General features: G+C 32.0%; 2 protein-coding genes across 2 annotated transcripts; both read right to left on the bottom strand.

Annotated features, from left to right (window-relative positions):
- Positions 1-5,284: 5,284 nt before the first annotated feature.
- On the bottom strand, positions 5,285-7,426 carry LOC129962261 (KRAB-A domain-containing protein 2-like). Its single transcript, XM_056076005.1, has 3 exons — positions 6,816-7,426; positions 6,200-6,399; positions 5,285-5,385 (listed from the first exon to the last, which is right to left on the bottom strand). The coding sequence occupies exons 1-3, from the start codon at positions 7,424-7,426 to the stop codon at positions 5,285-5,287; spliced, it is 912 nt and encodes a 303-aa protein (XP_055931980.1).
- A 13,418-nt stretch (positions 7,427-20,844) lies between these two features.
- LOC129962262 (uncharacterized) lies at positions 20,845-21,798 on the bottom strand. The gene has a single exon (XM_056076006.1). The coding sequence runs from the start codon at positions 21,796-21,798 to the stop codon at positions 20,845-20,847; it is 954 nt and encodes a 317-aa protein (XP_055931981.1).
- Positions 21,799-22,989: the final 1,191 nt, after the last annotated feature.

Below are 22,989 nucleotides of genomic sequence, written 5' to 3' on the forward strand. Positions count from 1 at the left end.
TCAACGTCGCAGTTCCTTTAACTTAATAAGAAATAAAAAGGAAATAATAAATGACAACATGGTATTTAAGGATAACAGAAATTTTTATACTTCTCATGGCCCAAAATATGCTTAATTTAAATACATAAAATCCCATGGAATCAAAAGAGAAAAATATGAACATAGGTTTATAGAATATATAATTTATGACTGCAAACATTATGAATAGTTCAAAAATGTCAAAATATTTTGAAAATTTCAGTGGGCATTTTGTGTTCAAAGACGTTTTGGATTTTAAAGATGATAAATGTGTCAACAAGAGATTAAATTATTTTGAAAGCTTCTTTGTGAAATGTATTATTCACTCATATATGCATTCATCGCAAATATATAATTTTCTGGATTTTTAACTTTTGATAAAAACGAAGGTAGCAAGCAAAAGACAGCATATGATGACTAAAACATATTAATAAAGACTTTCATCAAAGATCGAAATTTTTTTCTTCCGTTTGAATCAAATTGGAAATAACAAATGAATCCATCAATTGATACTGTACTATGATCTGTACTGTATTCGATCAATTGATACTGTACTATGCTTTCCATTTAAATGAATAATGAAATTGTTATCGTTTCTATTAATAACCAAGTAGGGTCAAGTATAAGGCGGTGTCAGTGGAGGATTAACCTTATCTGATCTTAAGAAAATATGTGAACAATTTTTCAATCAGGGATTGACATAAACTTTTGGGGTGCCATGAAGGGCAGTGGAAACATGATTCAAAAACCTCATTGTGTTTATTAAATTAGTCACATAAGTGGGGTTAATGGCTTGATTGATAGAACCGCTTGTCGCAAGATCAGAGGGTAATCGTAAGATGGTGCCATAAACAAATTGTGCACAGGTAGCTTTAATATCTTCCTTAAGAGCTGAGCGCAAACCTAATAGAACCATTGGAAGTATTTTGGTCTATTTCCTGTTGTTATGCTCCTTAAGAGCACTTTTAAGATGCCTATGAAGTCTCTCAATGATCCCATTCGCCTGAGGAGGATCTTCTGTTGCAGCCTAACATGCGAGTTAGTTCTCTGAAAAGACTCGACTGAAATTTGTACTTTGGTCAGTTGTGATTGTCACTGGACATCCAAATCTGGAATATCCAACCATGCACCAAGGCACGAGCAGTTGTTTCTGCAGTCATATCAGGCGTTGGGATCACTTCAGGTCATCTAGTGAATCTATCAATGATGGCCATGCAGAATTGGTTGCCTTCGGAAGAAGGGAGAGGACCTATAAAATCTATATATATGTGTAAAAAGCGCGCATCTGGTAAGGCAAAAGTGCCAATGGGAGATTTTGATGCCGCGTCACTTTAGCTTGTTGGCCATAGATTTTTTAGCTTTAGCCATAGATTTTATATCTTTGCGCATGCCAGACCATACGATTCGCTCAGCGATTAATTTGATTGATGCAACAATTTCTGGGTGAGAAAAAAAATGGAGTGTTTTAAAAATTAATTTCCGCATGTTTTTAGGAACAAAAGGTCGGAGTTGTTTTTAAGATATATCACAATACAGATGAATGTCCTCAAGAGGGAAATACTGTTCCTCAAGTTTTAAGGAGGAATTATTGGACTTTAAAAATTGTAGTTCTTCATCAGTTGATTGAGTAGAAGCGAATCCTTAAAATCAATTACAGTAGGGGATATTTCATCTATCTCAATTCGTGATAGTGCATCTGCAACAATATTTTCAGAACCTTTAGTCTATCTAATATGAGTAGAAAATTGAGATATGAAATCCAAATGACGTAATTGGCGAGGAGTACACTTTTCAGTATTTTGAAGAGAAGGAAGGCATATGTTAAAGGTTTTTGGTCAGTGTAAATGACAAACGTTCTACCTTCAAGCATATGTCGGAATTTTTTGACAGAGGAGTAAATAGCAAATAGTTCACGGTCATAACTAGACCAATTCTTTTGAGATGTACTTAATTTTGAAGAATAAAATGCTACTGGTTCCCACTGATTATTCGATAGTTGCATTAAGAAGCCACTAACAGCTACGTTCGAAGCATCTACCCACAAGCTTAACTGAGCACCAAGTATGGGATGTCTCAATAGCGTTGCTTTAGTAATTGTTTCTTTAGAAGCATTGAAGGAAATTGTTGCCGCATCGTTCCATTTTAATTGCTCAGTAGAACTGGGAGCTTTGTAACGAGGATGTTTCTTTTTGTTTTTGTGCCCTTCAAGAAATTTTACAATGGGTTCTAAAATATCAGCAGCATAAGGAATGCCATGTCGATAAAAATTGAAAAGTCCTAAATAACGGCGCAATTGAGTCAAGATTGTGGGTTGAGGAAATTCTAAGATACATTTTACACGATCAGATAAAGGTTCAATTCCTTCCACTAATAATTTGAATCCCAAAACTCCTGTTGTACATTGTCCAAATTGACATTTTTCAACATTTATGCACAAACCATATTCATTTAATTTTTTAGATAAGATATCTAAATGTTTTAAGTGATCATTTCCATTTTCAGAAGCAACCAGTAGGTCATCAACAAAGCGTAAACAAATGGTAAGTCCCTAGTGACCTCGTCAATAAAGCGCTTGAAGATTGATGAGGTATTGCAAAGACCAAACAGCATTCGCGAGCTCTCAAAAAGGCCAAATAGAGTGCAGATTGCAGTTTTACGCACATCATCAGGATTGATAGGAATTTGATGTTTTGACGAGATTGATGTGACTGAACATTTGTTTACCATGCAATTCAGATGTAAAATCTGCAATGCAAAGAATGGGATATTTGTCTTTAATGATTTGTGCATTAAGTGGACGATAGTCACCAATCGGTCGCCATTCAACAGACCCTTTTTTAGGCACCATGTGCAAAGGAGAAGAATATGCACTTTTAGAAGGTCTCATATGACCGAGATGGTTCATGCGCTGAAATTCAGCTTTGGCTATTGTTAGCCTGTCTGGAGCTAACCTCCGAGGTTTAGCTGAAACAGGAGGACCTTTGGTATTGATATAACGTACAAAATTGTGCTTAACATGATGATTAAGGTCTGGCAGTTTAATAATTTCAGGATATTTCATTAACAATTTACCGCATACATTATTTACAAATACAGACTTTACAGAAAAACATGGACTTAGTTTAGCATGCACTTTTAAATTAGTAACATTATTAATTAAACGTTTCTTTCTTAAATCAGGCGCTAAATTAAAGTGATACAAAAAATCGGCACCAATAATAGCACATGAAACATTACAAATATAAAATAACTAAGTGAAATTTCTACGTAGCCCGAAATTCACTGTTATAGATTTTCTGCTATAAACATTTATTGTAGTGCCATTTGCGGCACGAAAAGATTGCATAACAGGCATTTGTCTTTCCCTTTTAGAAGCAACAATTTAGCTGGCGTCACTGCCGGAATCAATTAAAAAAGAAATACCTGTATTATGTTCGCGTTGGAAGAGACGGCGAGAAGTATATCCATAGGAAGAGCCCGCCGTCGCGACTCTTCCTGAACACGGGTTTCTTAAAAGAGCAGGGCGGAATACACTTTTTAGCTTTCTCCTGGAATCGAAAATGATACCAGCAGTATCTATTGTTCCGTGATTTTGAGCGAGCACGAGTACTGTTGGGCGAACGAAATCGGTTGCGAGAACGATGGAGATTAACCACCTGCTTGCGCAATTCCTTAATTTCGTTTCGAAGCAAATCCATGTCGGATTTACGCTCCTTCACAGGTGAAGAGTTATGTTCACTTCCAGAAGAAATTAGTCCTGAATGAAGTGGGATGGATATTCAGAATTTTATCAGCTACATCTGCTGCCTTGTCTGAAGTAATCGGTAAAGTGGAGGCCAAAATAGTTTGCACAGGTACTGGCATTGCTTGATTGAACAGTTAAAACAACAAGGAATCATCGATGTTATGGCTTCCGGTTCGCCTTTTCATGACACGAAGCAACTCGCTGGGCTTCCGATCAGCTAAGCTTTCACCAGCCAAAAGTCATCGAATGTCTTGCATCTTTGATTCGGAACAGCGTTCTATGACTTTCATTTTGAGATCCGAATATGGATCCGTGGAATCTGGTTGAATTATTACATCCCGCACAACAGTTGCAATTTCGGGAGGTAAGTGAGCCACGACGTAATTATATTTCGCCTTGCTTTCAGTAATGGCATTCGGAGAAGCCAATTCGTAAGTGGAGTCTAGCATATGAAACCAAAGTGCAGGATCCGCCTTTTTGAATGGCGGTATTACTAGCGCTGCTGTTTCAGCTGTCGCCATGTTGACCAGGAAAAGAAATATCTAAAACGAAATTCTCGACGAATTAGATATACCAACCATATTCCAACTATTACCGTGCTTCACAGTTTCACATAAATTCTTAAGTAACATATGCTGTTTGGATTCCCTCCAGATCATAACTCGACCACCTGACCCACGGATATTAAATTTTGATTCATCACTAAAAAGGACCGATTCCCAAAAAGATAGAGGCTTGCTTACAGGCTTCTTTGTAAACTCGAGACGCTTTTTCTGTAGCAGAGATTTATAACAGGCTTCTTACGGGCTCCACATCCATTATAAACTTTTTTTTAAATGACATTTCTCACAATTTAAAATGCGGATTTAATTTTGTAATTAACCATTAAATCAGTTGCAAGTTGAGGTGCACTAAGCCGATGGATTATATTGCACCATACACATGATAATTCCTTTATGCAGCGATTTAACTTCGGAGTTCTTCCGGATCGATCTTTATCCTCAAATGTTTACACATCACGGTATTTTTCAATAATATACTGCACTGTAGACTTTGCTTTGTAAGTCATTTCACTGATTTTTTTTTCATAAATAATCCCTTTTTTCGCAACCGAATCACTAACTCACGAATGGATTTCGGAATTTCCATTTTAAAACGATCAGCGAAACATTGGAATTAAACAACTTTTGTTATGTCGTATTCTTCTCTCTGACAAACCATCAAACTTCGAATATTTACTGTGGATTAGTTGTAGAGCTCGTTAGGAGGAATTTGCATATTGCGTACGGAAACCTTTTTTGCATGATACTTCGTCATTTAGCTTAAAAATTGCAAACTGACTTGCTGAGTTTTGTAAAAAAGAGAAATTTATTATGAAACTCCCTTTTAAAGACTCATATTAACAATATATAAGTAGTTTATAAAGATAAAAAGCAAAGATTGGAAATTATGCTAGTCTATTTTTATTTTAGTCTTCCGTAAGGAAACTTTTTTTACCCACTGTGTATCTTTATTCCACAATTAACCATATCGCGCACCTTGTCCTTGGGAGCTACCCCGGATGTATTCTTCCGCGCTCTCTGCGAGGCGGAAATACTGAGTCATGATGCGCCTCAAGGCCACTTTATGATTAACGGAGATGAAACACGTACGTCACACTTTGGTCCGCTCTCTCAGAGAAAATTAGAACGATCGCTACGAAACTTTCTCTCTTTAACAGTGTTAGTTCGTTTCCCATACATAAAAAAATGTATTTTTGTGTAATTTAGTGATACCATATGATTTTCTATGGACAGAACACTCTCTGTAATCCGACAGACTCCAGTCCTATTGTATCGGATTAGAGAGAGTCTACTGTATTAGGATTTCTCTCTCAATAATAAATTAAGTGAAACAAGACGCCAATTCTATCTGATCAGCAATATTTAAATTTAAACTACTGTTCCTAAAACTCTTGCTAAAGACATGGCATAAAATTTCAAAACAAAGAACTCCTAATCACTCTTGATAGAATTTTTTTAAAAAAATTTCAGATTTTAGTACATTTCAGAATGCTGAAGAAACAAACATGGTGTGTATATATATGCCACAGTGAAAACCCGAAATCAGCCAAAACGCGAATTAACTAGGAAAACGCGTTTTAACTGACAGCGCTAGGGTGATCGCCAATTCACTAGGGAAAACGCGTTCTAACTGGCAGCTCCAGGGAAAACCCGAATTAACAAGAAAAAATGCCTTCTCACTAACAGCGCTAGGGATAACCATTTTATTCATGTTTAGACTGATTTGTTTGACAAAATTATTTGCATCTATTCAAAATTATTATATATAATTATATTTAGTAAAACAGTATTTGAGGAGACATCACATCATTGAAGAAAAAAATACTTTATTAGGATATTGTTTAAAGCAGTAACGTTATTACAGATTATTTACTTCGACAAGGCAAACTACTGTAACACTTAGAATTGCAAAGAGAATCATTTTTCATACAGAAACATCTCTTTGAAGAACAGTGGTAGAACCCTTGCCCAGTTCCTACAGCTCCTTTTCTTGCTGTTGTTCTCAGAGAAATTTCCTGATTCGGTACTTGTTCTTTAGTCAAGGAAATTTTCTGCGAGACATTGAATTCAGATCTAAAAATCAGGGAATATGTTAAACTTTTGTATCAAACTTGCACCCTGAATAGATATGATCTACTGTATAAATACTTATAAAATTTAAAGTTAATATAAATTGAATAATTTATATTTATTGAATAAATACTGAACTAATTAAGTTTAAATATCATTTCTTAACGCGAATGCAGTTTCTTCAGAACTCCATCTTTCGTACCAATTTTGTAAAGGCCATCTTTATTTTTTTCAAACACTACATCGATGAGATTTCTCAAATCAGCTTTTGCTCTATCAACATCTGAAAAACATTACCTCCAATATCAACCTCTGGATTTGTTGCATCGGAGATATTTTTCATTCGTTTGGCTTGCTTTATTAAATTTTCTTTGGCTTCCTCTCTAATTAGAAAAATGTTGGTCGACTTATTAGCAAGCATATGTTCCCCTGATTGTGCTTGTTCTGTTTCTTGTTCTTCTGTCTTCATATCCTCGAAAATTTTCTGAAGATCATCCTCGTCTTCGATACTTTTTATAATATCTGATAGCAAAGTTGAGGTTGTCATTCTAACTCTTGGTTCAATTCCAAACATAGGTTTGTATGGTGATTGCTTAATTCTTGAAAGTATAGCTCTGTTTTTCATGAATTGGACAAAACGAAGATCATAGGACCACTTTGTAGTTTTATTATCCTTCATCCATGAGGTCAACATATTTTCTACGTCTTGATTGGCCCTCTCAACCGAACCCTGCGACTGGCTGTGACGAGGCTTCCCATGAAGACTCTTCAATTCTGGCCAGTACGTACGTAACTGCTCTATAACTGAATTTACAAATTCTCTTCCATTATCAGATTGCAATATACAAGGAGCCTCAAATATCAAAAAGATATGAAGTACTTGCAACGCAACCTCTTTCGCTCTTTTGCTCTGAAGTGGTCGTAGTAACACAGATTTCGTTAAATGGTCCTGGTAAACCATAATAAACTTAAATTCATTATCTGCCTGAGATTGCAAGTCAATTAAATCCAATTGGCAGCGACTATTCATTTCTGAGTGAATGATAGATTTAGAAACCAAACCTTTCCTTTTCATATTTTGTTTCTGTTCACATGTTTTACACATTGATAAAAAATTTTATATCATTCTCAGTGGTTATGTTAGCATATTTTCTTGAAGTTTCAATTTTAAGTCTGTCTCTACCATCATGTCCTATGGCCACATGGGCACTTTCGAAGACATCAAAAATTCCTTCAACTGGTAAATAATATTTGATGGGCTCATTTGAAGAAATCAACTTTTTTATTACACTGATTCCAAGAATGTCAAACCTTTTTTATCTGCGGTACTGAACAGAAGTCTTGCTAACGGCAGATTTTGCTTCTTCAACCTCAGATAAAACAGCGTTTTATTTATCACATTCAAATTATTCTGCTTTTCTGTATCAATTGCAATTGTTCAAGAAATCTATTTTTCCACTTTTTAGCGCAAAAAGCATTGACATTTTCTTCATTCATCATAAATGAATCAACCATCACAAACACGTTCCAACAAGAATAAAATTGGACAACTGCACTTTTTTTTTTTTTTTTGGATATTTCACGAACACGAAATCTAGATTCGTACGGTTTTAACTGGACAAAACTGCAAATAACTAGAGAAAATCCGATGTACTTAACGCTGTAATTCGGGTTTTCCTTGGCGCTGCCAGTTAAAACGCGTTTTCCCTAGTGAATTCGCGTTCTCCCTACCGCTGTCAGTTGAAACGCGTTTTCCCTACTTAATTCGCGTTTTGACTGATTTCGGGTTTTCACTGTAGCACACACACACACACACACACACACACACACACACACACACACACACACACACACACACACACACACACACACACACACACACACACACACACACACACACACACGCTCGCACGCACGCTCGCACGCACACACGCACGCACACACACACAAACAAACACACACAAACACACACAGACACACATATGGGAGCGAAGGTGTCCATCCTTCGAAAAAACTCACTACGAAACGGTGTCTAAGGTTAAATATAGGTTCTATTATGCATGTTCACAACTTTCGGTACATATTACAGCGTGGGCACCTCATCGTACTGCCACGGTCCACAGCCACTTTCCTCCAAACAGTCCAGCGTTCGCACGCTCTAGTCTCATTCCATCTACTAGTATTAGGGTTCTCACTGGTCCTCCTGCGCCATCTCGTAGAGACTGTCATCTGCTTCCACACACACACACATAGAGAGAAAGAGAGAGAGAGATACACCACATTTTCTCTTTATCATGGAGCCTATTTTCGTTATTAACCTTATTACCACTAAATATGCTAAAACTAATAGAAGGAGACTTTCTTCAATTCATTCCTTTCTTCACTACCATTAGTTGAAGCAAAAATTTATGGTACTGTATCCTAAAAAACTTTTCAGCCTATGGATTTTTGATTCTTAAAAAATTATTTAGAATCAATGCTTGCTTAATTCTTAGAGAAGGGAATAGACATCCTTATGGCTGCCCAATTAAATTTACAAAGGAATTCAAAATAAAAGTATAAAAAAACGACTAATTGAAGAGAGTTAAGAATCTTGACTGCCGTATGGATAGTACCAATTTTATAATCTGAATTCTGTTAAATTATAACCACCTTGTTTACCAGGAATATTGACGTCATGATTATAAGCTATTAATATAGAATGCATTTATTTAAAATTTTATCTTTGTTGTTTGACAAGTCTGAAAAGTATAGTTTAATGAACTACCTTTTTTTAACTAGCTTTTGAAATTAACTAAACTTTTTGATATTAACTAAAAACTAAATGTCTGCCAAGTTTAACCTCACAAAAAGAAAAAGAAAAAAGCAAAATATATCCAAGGTTATTATATCCTAAAGTGAACGTCCTTGGTTCCCAAATTTCTCAGCTTCATGGGTAGAATATACCGTGATTTATTAGTCAGTGAGTTGAATTTCAATTTTTATAAATGCAGCATCGGTGGGAGTAACAGCCTTTACTGTTACATAGGTAGATGAGAAATAATCTAAAAAACACTTGATCTAAATTCACGCCTGGATGAATTGGCAAAGACCTTTTGTGTGCTAATGCCCATTGAAGAATATTGGTTGCGTTTTACGGCAATGAACATTTCTAGGCTCATCGAGTTCTTAGAGATTTCTTGAGGAAAAAGCTGAGATTTCAGATGTGGTGACCCGCTTTCACACTTATAGTATTTTACAATCCTTTCGCCTCTTCACTTCCTTGCACTCATGTACAGTTCATTCATTGTTCCAAAGATATGAATTTTAAAATAAAAGTCGAGAAGCGATAAAATTCATTTGCCTGTGTGTTGAATTGGAATTTTGTAATAAATGTTTTATAATTATGTAGAAGACAAAATAAAATTATTCATTACAACAAATAAAAGAAATTCAAACAATTTAAAAATAAATTTTTGCATAATATAAAGTGAATATGCTACAAATTAAAAGTGGAAATGATAATTCTACTTTTTAGCTTAATGCCCAAAGAAAGTTTAATTTAAAAAGAATTAAGAGCGTTTAAAGCACTCTAAAATTAAGAGCTAACTTAAGTTCAAATTTTTTATCATAATTAAATCTGGTGAAAATGTATGACTGAATGAATGGTTTAGTAAGATATTGATTTGAATCTCTTATATCAATGGAAAAAATATTGTTACAAACTTTTAGAAGCTGAATTTTGAAAATGTACTAGCACTTGAGAAAATATTGTACAGAAATAAAATAATCAATAAAAAGTAAGATTAAGGTGTCAATAAAAAGTAAGATTATGAAAAAATAATTAAATAATTTTTGTGGTATAATATTTTCGAAATTTACAGAGAATTTTGATTTATTCTTCAAACACACACACACACACACACACACACACACACACACACACACACACACACACACACACACACACACACAGAGAGAGAGAGAGAGAGAGAGAGAGAGAGACACACACACACACGAGGCGCGAGCGTGCGTGTAGATTTAAAGCGTAGTAGTGGCGTAGTATCTTGTCCATTACATACAATATATTTCAAACAATACACATTATGAGGCTTCATTTTTGATAACTGATGAATTATTTGCACATTCAGCTTATACATTTAACTATCATATCAAGAATTTGTTTTATATATTGTTTCATTTCAGTAACTTTGAAAAAAATACATTTTTATTTATTTTTTATCATTTACTTATTAATAAATAAATAATATTCTTAAGAAATTAACAATAATTATTGATCAATGATTCCTTTACTTAAAACATCAGCATTTAATTACTCAGAAAAATTATAAAGAAATAATAAATTTCAAACAAATATAACCTTAAAAATTATTATTTTACATGATCTAGAGTGAAATATAAAATAAATAATATTTCAATATACTATTAAAATAGCAATTTTAATTATGATTTTAATAATTCAGTGTACTTAATGATTTGTATCTCAAAAAATTTATATTTCCTCCAAATTTATTCATATGATAACCAGGCTAAGAATATTTATTAAAACTGCTTCTGATCCCTCTACAGTTAGCGATCTTAGGCAGCTGCCTAGACTGCATAGTCAGAATTCCGTCAATGGAACATAAAATAAATAAATCATGCTGTAACAATAATATAAATAATATATATAAGCATTTTTAAAAGAAAGTGCTACTTGGTTATATTGAAGTTGTTTTAAAACAAGGGACAAAATATTTGTCGTGTAGACGATTTAATTTAAACAACTTGACTTAAATATTTCTTGAAAAAGCGCAAACGATGATTTAAGGAAATGCTTTCAGAGCACGTTTTTTGTAAATATTAGTTTATATAAAATTCTTTTCTTTCATCTGGGAGCGTAGCGTTATTTTGTCCCGTAAGCAAATTTACCTGATTCTATTTCATTTAAAAGAATCTTATGTTTCAGCATTTGGGTAATTAGAGGTTTTATTTATTACAATATTTTGTCGAAACTAAATGCTGATGCAACAATGCTTATTATATTCCAAGACTGGAAACTTAATTGGTTACAATTTATAATAAAAATTTTATTAAAAAAATGTAAAGATAAGGAAAGGATTTTTTCTTTTTCATCGTGCCTATAAGTCGCTTATATTAGATCATAAACGATTGCCGATTTTAATGGCGCAAAAACCAGATATGGCTATCCGACGCCATTTGCATGGTAGGTCCATTAACAATGATCTAAATTTGGCTATTTAAATAAATGAGACAATTATCTTGTAATGAGAATAACTCGAAAAACAGTTATAATGTCCAGTATTCATCATAAATTGGAAGCTGAAAAGAACAATAAAGGCATCAAATATGTGTTCGATAACGAATAAAAATTCAATTTTACATGCGTTTGTTTCATATGAGAGAAACTATGAAAGAAGAACCGATACTTGCATAAAATATCATACTTCATTTTCATATATCGTATGCCACTGTAAATTTAAAAATCAAAAGGTTTTTTTGTTTGTTTGTTTCAATTGCATTTAAAAACACTGGGAATACTATTTGGAAAATAAATGATACAGTCTAAACAACCACTTGTCTTAATTTGAATAAAAGGCGTAATTTTTCAAATTATTATTTCCTAAATTAAATTGGATTTCACTGAAGGTTAATAAGATTATTTTGAAAAATAAATAGCTTATAAAATTTTGCTTTTATAGGCTTACAATAAAGCCCTTTCCTGCAGAAAATTAGATGTTTACATTTAATATTGAGTTAATGCATTTCAATTTTATCATAATATTTAAATAAATGAATACATTACATTTTTAACTTTTCACATGAAATAGAAGTTTCTGTCTGCTATTCTGTGTTATCAGCTTATCTAGAAATTACAGGTAATATATTATATATATTCAAAGAAAATTGTAATGGCCCTATTTAAAAAAACGAACACTATATTTATTGCTTTGATATTTCAGTTTTCTAATTTTAAATAGAAAACAAATATAAATGATGTATCGCCATTTCGGTCATGTTTTCAGTCTATTGATGAAGTTTTCTAATCTACATTTAAAAATAATGGAGCGTTTATTATTATCTTACTGCATTTCCAGGCAGCTGATAATTTTTATCTTATTTTGATAATGCAGGTTTAAAGATATCATTTATATTGTTATAAAAGGTAAAGATACGTCAATTTTAATGTATAAACGATGTTTTTTAGATATCAGAATAGATGTTCTAATAATAAAACGATGTATAAAAATATTTGTTAAACTTCTTTTCCCATGATAACCTGATTTCACAGAATTTATAATTAAGATAGATCACTAAATGTAAAATTAATCGTTGAAAATGCTATTTACAAGCAATATTATTCATGGCTGAATTTCAATATATTTATTATCATGTGAGAACATGATGTTGATTTAGTTAGGAGGTTTTGAAGCTCGAAATCGCGTAGGCAATGAATAAAACATAATAGCAATTGTCATCATCATCTTTTAATCGCATATATTTTTACCTGCTTTTACCAGTATTGCATTATTATAACGTATGCTTCTTTGACAGCAGAAGCGTTTTTAAAAGGTTGACGTAGAACTATGACATCATAGCTGTTATTTCATGTCAAAATCGGTCGAGCTCCAAAACTTTGTTTGCCAGCTAGAAAAATTGAAAATGATAGTTTAAAAAAATTATATATATATATATATAGTGAGAGAGAGAGAGAGAAAAAGAGGGTGAAGTCTCGTGATTGTTTCAAACCGATTTAAACTGATAAATGACTTAAATTAAATAAGAAAAATAATGACTTAAAAATAATAATGTTCTCACGTGATAACTTGAAATTTGCGATCGTAGATTTCATTTTAATTTTCATTTTTTTCATTAACTACCAGCCACCTTTGGTGACTTAATGGCTCGTAGTGAATATTAGTTTGATTTATTTATTTTCAATTCATCGTATAAATCCAAGAGCGAGCTTAACTCAATTTGAAATTCATTCTTTCAATGCACGTTTGATTTAATGTTTATAACATTAAGAAAGAACTATCATATTCATAAAGATTTAATGAGCATAAAATTTAATTATTTCTTGAATCTACCTCTTGAATACATTTACACTGCTGGCTCCTGACAATTCCAACAAACTAGATTAACACGATAACAATGGATTTAAATGTTTTAATTTTAAAAGATAAGTAATAAAATATTTTCATGATCTAAATCACATTTTTATCTTCTAAAAAAAGTGAATAAAAACGATGAATGAACATTAAACCTCCCCCCCCCCCCTGGAAAACTTGTATATGCGTAATAAACAGAATGCATTAGATAAAAGAAAGTATATGGTTATTTACGCAGCTATCAACAAACTATAAAAATAGGTGTGCAGGGATTAATCTAACTTTTTAACATCACATGGTCAACGTGTTAACAAAATCTTTCGTGTTGTTTATAGCATAGTTTATCAAAGAGAATTCAAGGAAATTGATAATACTCCATTCAAATGATATCTAAGTTATTATCAAATCATTCTTTTTAGAAATGTTTGTAATCTCTCAAAGTGCTTTAAACAAAATTTTTTATTCAAAGACCCAACGCATGCACATATAGCTTCAAATAACAAAATTTGCTTCATTTATAATTTATGAATTTTTTTTTTCAATCTGTTGTGAAGCATTGTAGCGAACAATATTATATTAGATAGATAAAAAATTATTTTCAAAACTGTTGCAATATGAATATAACAAAAAAAAAATTTAAATCTAAAAAACGTCATTTAATTTTTTAACATTAACGAGTTATAACTTTCAGGTGTATAAAGGATAAAAATATAAAATCCTGTGATAATCAAGTAATTTGACTTCCAGGTTTAGATAAATCTTTTAGATAAATTTCTTTTTTGAAATTATACTTTCAATTCATTTTTGAAATTATGCTTTCAATTCATTTTTGAAATTATATATGTCTGTGAAACCGATGATTCAAAAAGCTAAGCGAATGAAATTTAATATATGGTATTTCCACTTCAATTTAATATTAGATCACTCCTTATTGGATTTTTTCTTTGACAGAAAGAAATCCGATAATCGTAAGTCTGTCTGTCCCTGCATGTGTGTGAGAACTCAAGTCCTGAATCGATGAAAGTAACGATCTAGATGGAGGAAATTCGGTAAATTATTTTATCATAAACATTTCATATCTGTATCTGTATGTTTAGACCAAATCTTTTATATACTAACTGTAGGATGGTTTGAATATATATAAATCGATAAATATGTATCGTATTTATGATGGAAAGATTAATTCAAAATGTGATCCTAACATCACAAATTGTTGATCCGAGAGAATTTTTAAATCAAATCGTTCATTGATAATATGAATGTTTGTCTATGTACGTTATGTGAACATGATAATGTATAAACATAATGAGCTAGATTAATGAAATTTGGATTGTGATCTATATCAAAATAGTAGTTCTATATTAAATTAATATAATTGACAAAGGAAGGAGGACCAAAATACATATTTAATTATTTCTTTTATTCAAAAAACTAAGAGCAAAATTGTTATATCGTCGAAATATATAAAAAGAACAATGGAAAGAACTCCCACCGATTTCGATGAATTATTAAATAACAATTTATGAAATCGTCGTCAGGAAAATGATTTGTACACCATGCTGTGATTTACAATTATTTAATAATTATCTGCTATTTTAAAAATGAAAATTTCAAACAATTCGTACCTAATTATCTGAAATCCGAAATTTCTGGCAAAAATTTAATTTGAATTATAGTACAAATTTATTTCTTTTATTTACGATTATTTATTTCATTGCCTGAAATGAATGAATTTAATAAATGATATATTAAAGTTTGTATTTTGAATTCTGTGCAATGAAAAATGTTTTGAATTTTTTTTTTCTTACCAGAAAAATTTCTCAAAATGTCGGTCCTAAAAATCTCAGTGATTAAAAATAGATTACGATTTAATTTACAGGGAAAAAAAAACAGTATAAGGAAACTTCATTATAAATTTCCTTTTTATCTTCTTATTTTTCTTTCTCTCCTTCATTATAAATTTCTTGTTATTTTCTTTATTTCCTTGTTCCAGTTATAAAGATGAATGTCTGTGTGTTGTTGTTGTACAAGTCTTATAATTTAATCTAGATAATTATAATAAAATCGTACCAAACTATACATTTATTGCATGATGATGCAAACAAACTAACATCATTGTACAAAACAAAATGATGCATACATACATTAACATTATTTTGTTGCATCAGCATTTAGTATCGACAAAATACTGTAAATAAAATTTTTTTAATTACCAAAATACTGTTACACCAGATTCTTTTAATCCTAAAAAATTGAAATGGAACCAGGCAAATTTGCTTATGTGAGAAAATAACGCTCATAGCTGTAAGAAAAGAATTTTAATGAAACTAATATTTTATAATAAAAGAACTCGGAAAAAATTTCATTGTATTATCGTTTGCGTTTTTCCAGAAATCTTTAAATTGAGTTGTTTAAATCAAATCGCGTAAGCGACACATTTTAATTTTCTATGGACGAACTTTTTTCTCAAATATAAAAAAAAAATAAGCAATTGAAAATTAATAATTATAAATCTAAATATACAGGCTAACTGAAATTTTACCAGTTTTAATAATTTTATTATAAATAATTTATTTTGTAACTAAAAAGTAACAACAGCTTAAATATTTGCACTTCTATGCATAAAAGCTTGTATGAAATTCCATAAAAGTGTTTTGAACTTGGCTTTAAACGTTGTGTACGTTGCAGCTGGAACATTTTTGGAATTGTTTGGAATTTCTTTATATCATGACGTTTTACAGCATCATCTCTTTTCAAAACAAAATTGGCCAATATGTTATCTACGTTATCTACAAATATTGTTTTTTTATTGAAAGCGCAGTACTTGATCCTCTTTTCGTTTCTTTATCTAATTACTTATCTACGAAATCTGAAGCAGGAACCGTCTTTTGCTTTTCATTCCTCCGTGCTCTTGACATGAGCAAGATGCAATATCAGATTTAATTCTGAATAAAGTATATTGTCTCTTGCTGTTTGTAATATGTGATAGACAATCTCTCTAACATAGCATTCAATAATCTATATCTATACTTATAATAAAGCTCAATGTGTGTGTGTGTGTGTGTGTGTTGGCGCTCTACAGGCCAGGTCATTTGACATACAGCTATCAAATTTGGTACATGTATACCTTAGAGGTCGGGAATGTGCACCTGGGGTCCCTTTTTTTGAAATTTTAATTAGAATTTTAATTATTAATTAAAAACTAACTTTCCCACCAAAAAAATCTTTCATTTTCCCCACCGCCAACTTTTCCGCCAAAAAAATCTTCCATTTTCGCCATCGCCAAATGAGTAAGGCTTCCGGGGTTTTTTTCTCCCAACAGTAATGAGGCTAGGGTTAGTATTTTTCGGCGGATTATTTCAAACGATTCTGTTTATTTTCTTAATGTTTGATGCATTTAAAATTAAACATTGTTAATTAATCGATCCTGCAGATTCATTCTGAAGAACTTTTGAATAAAAATAAAACAGAATAAAGGAAATTAAAAATTTCTAATCCGCATAGCGTTACCCCAACTGGCGTAGAAAAAAAATCACGTATTTGCGTTACGTAACTGGCGTTGAAAATTCACGCATGCGCTTTGTGTTCTGAATTTCGCATTGTGTTGACGAATTATTATCAACCGATGCGGACTGGATTTAAATTTTTTTTAGGTTCGTTGCATGTTTTTGTAATTAAAATGTATTTATGTTAGTTATATATTTTTTGTATATGCTTATAGTTTTAAGTGCATCGTTTTTTAAGTAGTTTTTTTAAAACCTGTTTTAAACCGTCTATTTTAAACGATTCGTTTCATTTTCTTAGTGTTTGATGCATTTAAAAGTAAACATTGTTAATGAATCGATCTGCTCATGATGAATCTAAGAAAATTTTGTTGACAAATTCCTGAGATAATACGTAAATTGAAAAGGATATTCTTTAATGCCCATAAAGTTTAAACGCTGAGTGACTCTATTTTCATTAATCAGATTATAAAAAAATTCTTTGTTTCAGTAAAAAATATTATTATATTAATTGCAGATTAATTCTTTCCACTTTAATTTAAAACATAAATTCTACGGGTGTTAACAGAAAATTAGAGAGATACATATTACGTTATGACGGAAGGCCTTTATAATATTATTAGTGAATTATATGACTATCAAAATTTGAAGTTTTAAAATATTTTGATGAAGCTATTAAAGTAAGAATTACATAAAATATTTAAATATAAAAATTTTAACGAGCATTAAGATTGGCGAACCGGTTGGTCGACAAATTCTTGAGATATTACATAAATTAAGAAAGATATTTTTTAGTTCCCATAAGGTTTAAATGCTCAGTGACTCTGTTTTCGTTAATCATGTTATTAAAAAAATTAACATTTATTGACGAACACGAACACACTGATATTCACCGTTACTCTGATTAGATATTATAAAATCTGAATAGATAAACATAAACGTGTAAACAGCTGTGCGCCGGTTTCTATGGCAACACAGCTGGAAAGGGAAAAGAAGTTTCCGAAGAAAATTCACGCATGCGCATTGTTCTGATTGTTGTCATGACAACCACTTTCAACAGACGATTTAAATTATTTTTAGGTGAGTTACATGCTTTTGTAAATAAATTGTATTTATGTTAGTTATATATTTTTTGTATATGCTTATAGTTTTAAGTACATCGTTTTTAAGTAGTTTTTTTTAAACCTGTTTTCAATGATTTAAATTATTTTTAGGTTAGTTGCATGCTTTTGTAATTAAATTGTATTTATGTTAGTTATATATTTTTTTGTATATGCTTATAGTTTTAATTACATCGTTTTTTAAGTAGTTTTTTTAAACCTGTTTTCGACCGATTATTTTAAACGATTCATTTTATTTTCTTAGTGTTTGATGCATTTAAAAGTAAACATTGTTCATTAATCGATCTGTTCATGATGAATCTGCGAAAATTTTGTTGACAAATTCTTGAGATATTACATAAATTAAGAAAGATATTCTTTAGTGCCCATAAAGTTTAAACGCTCAGTGACTCTATTATCAGTAATCATATTATTAAAAAAAATGCTTTGTTTCAGTAAAAAATATTATTATATTAATTGCAGATGAATCATTTACACTTTAATTTAAAGCATAAATTCTACGAGGGGTAACAGAAAATTAGAGAGATACATATCACGTTATGACTGAAGGCCTTTATAATATTATGAGTGAATTATATGACTATCAAAATTTGAAGTTTTAAAATATTTTGCTGAAGAATCTATTAAAGTTGGAATTGCATAAAATATTTAATTATTAAAATTTTAACGAACATTAAGATTGGCGAACCGGCTGGTCGCCAAAGGCGGCTAGTATTATTAATAAATCTGAAAATAAAACAAAACTTAAGCATTATTCTAAATATACCGAAATTTACCATAATAACTTTCTGTCATCTGAGAGTCAAAAAACTTTGTCTCGTGAAAATAGCTAGTTATAATGAAATTTTTATATATAGCTATGTCATTGGTATTGATGAAATTTTACTGCTTAATACTTGTTTTGTTAAAAAGATTATATGTCTTCCTTAATATTGGAAACATATTATTTTCATATAATGAGAAATTGATTGATATTTTTTTGTTGATTCTGCTAATTATTTTTAACTATCTGCTACTTCCGCAGCTCCGCCTATGCTTATTTTTTCTATAAGTATATAAGAAAAAATAAAATACATATACTTTCAAGTCATGCAGTTTTCAGATTCTAATATTCAATCCTTTAGGAGATTTTAGAAATTTCCATAGTAATCAATAATAATAAATTAATTAATAATCTAAATTTTAGAGTATATGACATGCTTACTCTCACCGTTTGGATGTTATATATTAAAAATATTTGGATTTCCCGCTATAGAATTTCGCAATGGTAAGAGAAAAATAGCGTTTCCAAGTTGATATTGGCAAATTAGAAAGATTAAACGTAAGGAAATTAACAATTTTAAGAGATGCCCACTTAGAAGTTTCCTTTGTATCATATATAGTGGAACCTCAATGAACGGACGTAATTTCATTCTCAAATTCATTCATAAAGTGAAACCATTTTTTCCATAAAATCAAAGCAAAATAGGATAATGCGTTCCATTCCCAAAAGAATACTCAAACAATTTTTTTGCATTCATACCAAATAATATTGTGAAGATCTTCCATTGGTTGTGACCTTTCGATACTTTCTCATCTGTTATAATAAAAGTTCTTTCAGCATCTTTGTCCAGATGAGACCTATCTTATCCCAATTAAATGCCAGGCTGTGGCATGTAACTCTAAGAATTCACTGTCAGAAGTTTTGGTGATGTCATTTGACTTATTCAAATCATCTGGTGTCATCGAAGTGGAGAAGTCATCAGAGGATGTTAACTCTAATGGATATATTCTTTGAATTGGTCGCAGGAAATTCTGCTGTGAAGTTTGCACTCGAACAAGTCGTACATGCCCATCTTTACCTGGTATGATTTCTGTGATACGACCTAAAGGCCAGACAAGTCTCTTTTTATTATCTGCTCCCACCATAACAATGTCACCAACAGTAACTGTACATTTTCTTGATTTTTTATTTCTCCGCTGTATGAGAGCACCCAAATACTCAGATCTGAAACGATTTCTTAAGTCTTTAAGCACTGCTTGTCTGTATTTGAATCTATTGCTCACAGAATTTTGCTCTACAGCATCTATATCAGGAAGATTGCATTCATGCACATCTTGTATGAACATCGATGGAGAAATTGGTTTTATAGCTTCCTCTTCGCAAATGTAAGTTAGAGGTCTTGAGTTGATTACGCGCTCGCAGTCTGCCAAAACCGTTATCATCTCCTCATAATTGAGACGTGCATGTCCTAACACTTTCTTCAAAAGATCTTTTAAAATTCTAATTAATCTCTCCCACCATCCGCCCCACCAGGCAGCAGTTGGAGGATTAAACTTCCAGTCAATAGAGTTTATTGCTCCATATTTTTGGATACGGTTCCAATCCAGTTGTTTTAAATAGTTGGCTGCTCCAACAAAATTGGAGCCATTATCGCAGTATATTGTTGTGCATCTTCCCCTGCGAGAAACAAATCTCCTAAAGGCCATTAAAAAAACATCGGTCGAGGCAGCAGTAACAAGCTCGAAATGAACTGCTCTGTACACTGCACAAGTAAAAATTAGAACCCAGCTCTTCTTGTCTTTAAGGAATAAAGGTCCAGCCATATCAACGCCAGTTATCTGAAACACCGCAGCATCCTTTACTCTATTTTTTGGAAGGGGGGGGGGGACTTATAACTTCTATGTTCTTTGAACTATATCTTTTAAAGATGCTTGAACACACCTAGGAATCTATATGTCAGACAAATGCTTAAGTTCTTGAAACCACTGTAGAAATTCTTTACGAAGCTCACCAGTTACTTCTTCATCCCAACTTGTACCTAATGTCCATGCCTTTTGTAGCATTATTTTTGGACAGAGCATCACTGGTGCAGTGAATCCAAAAGGATCAAATACTTTATGTACTGTAGATAACATACTCCTTTTAGTTACTTTTTCCACATTAATGCCATCCAGCCATTTCATGTTAATTTTCAAAGTGTCTAATTTCTTATTCCAAATAAGACCTAATACCTGAGTTTCTTCCTTTGAATTAGTTTCACAGTCGCCAGACCATTCCCATTCTCTAAGATCAAAACCACCTTTTGCCATCAAGGTTTTAGAATTGTCAATGAATCGATCTAATTGGTCTTTACTGTCGACACTAGTAACGACATTATCAATGTAGAAACTCTCCAAAAGTCTTTTCTTCAAAGATTTTTCAAATCCTTCACATTTTTGAATATGGTACTCAATTACTGAAGCTAAAAGAAAAGGGCTACATTTTACCCCCAAAACAACTCTTGTGTGACGAAAAACTCTCAATTTCTTTTTTTCTCTATTTTCCCACCACAAAAAACGAAGGAAGACTCTATCCTCTTTACGAATACTAATTTGCAGAAAAGCTTTCCTGATGTCAGCTATAACGCCAAGCTGTCCCTCTCTGAATCGAAGAAGAATATTTGGAATAAGCTCAATGAGATTAGGACCACATTCCAAGCACTGATTCAAAGATGGATAATTTGCTAATCTCGCTGAAGCGTCAAACACCGGACGAATTGGAGTAGTGCTGCTGCTTAGTTTTATCACTGCACGGTGAGGTAAATAATTACCATAAGAGTTCATTTCGTTGGTAGGAACTTCCTCTATTATGTCTTCATCTAACCAATTTAGAAGAATATTTTCATATTTCTCATACATATTCATAGCTATAAGTTTTGAGGTAGTGTAGTCGAGCCTTTTCCTCGCCAAATCCAAGTTGTCGGGCAAAGGTGACTTATCATTAGACCATGGTAAACAAACCTCATATCGACCATCTTTATTAATTGTTACCGTTTCTAGAAAATGCTCCTTGGTCCGAAGATCAATCTCGTTCTTAGATTTTTTCTCAACAGGATCATTGATTCCGATTGAATCTAATTTCCATAAATTTGTGATTTCAGCTTCATTTACAAATAAGGACAGCACTGTTAAAGCCAGGTTTTCTTCCGAAGATTCTTCCTGTGGTACCTTACCCATTAAGGTCCATCCTAAGAAAGTTTCTACAGCGACAAGACCTGAAGATAAGACTTTTCTTTTGCCAGTTAACATTTTCCCCATAACGTCAGCTCCAATTAGAATATCAATGCCTTCACAAGTATCGCTAATATCAGTTAGATTAATCTGATTTTCCTCTAATTCTTTTATCCAGGGACCTTTAAAAGCCGGTCTAATATTGTCACAAATGATAGATTGATCCAGAACTTCAAAATTACAGCCGAAATTTCCAATCAAATTTCTCAATTTTACTTTATAACAATTATGTTTAAATTCATTAGTGCTAACGCCACCAAAAAGAGAATGTACCAATTTTTCACATCGAACGGGTGTATAATTCATTTCTTCAGCTACACTTTTCAAAATGTAAGATTTATGTGATGCAGAATCAAAAAGTAACCTCACAATTTTCTGTTTATTATCCGATACCACTTTAGCTTTGAGAGTTTGAAGAAATATCTTAGGGCTGTGTTTATTAAAATTAGCCATATTAACATCTAGTGCGGGTTTATCTTCTTTTCCCTCTACAGACATCTTTTGCGAATCAAGCACATCACACATTATAGGAAAATGTTTTTTAGAACATATCAGGCATTTTAAAACTGCTCGGCATCTTTTAACTGCGTGAAATGGCGATAAACATGCAAAGCAGCATCGTTTTTCCTTGACTATTTTTTGTCTTTCCGATAGAGTCATTTTTTGAGCCGTAAAGCAATCTGAACTTGAATGTTTACCACCGCAAAAAACGCAAGATTTCTTTACATCTTTATCTGCAGCAGTCGTTAACAAACCTATAGCTGTAGGTACTTTATTTCTCAAATTCTCCGAGCTATATTGTTTCTTTTTCAAAGGTCTGTATTC

The sequence above is a fragment of the Argiope bruennichi genome, chromosome 2 (assembly GCF_947563725.1).
Source record: "Argiope bruennichi chromosome 2, qqArgBrue1.1, whole genome shotgun sequence".
Lineage (NCBI taxonomy): Eukaryota > Metazoa > Arthropoda > Arachnida > Araneae > Araneidae > Argiope > Argiope bruennichi.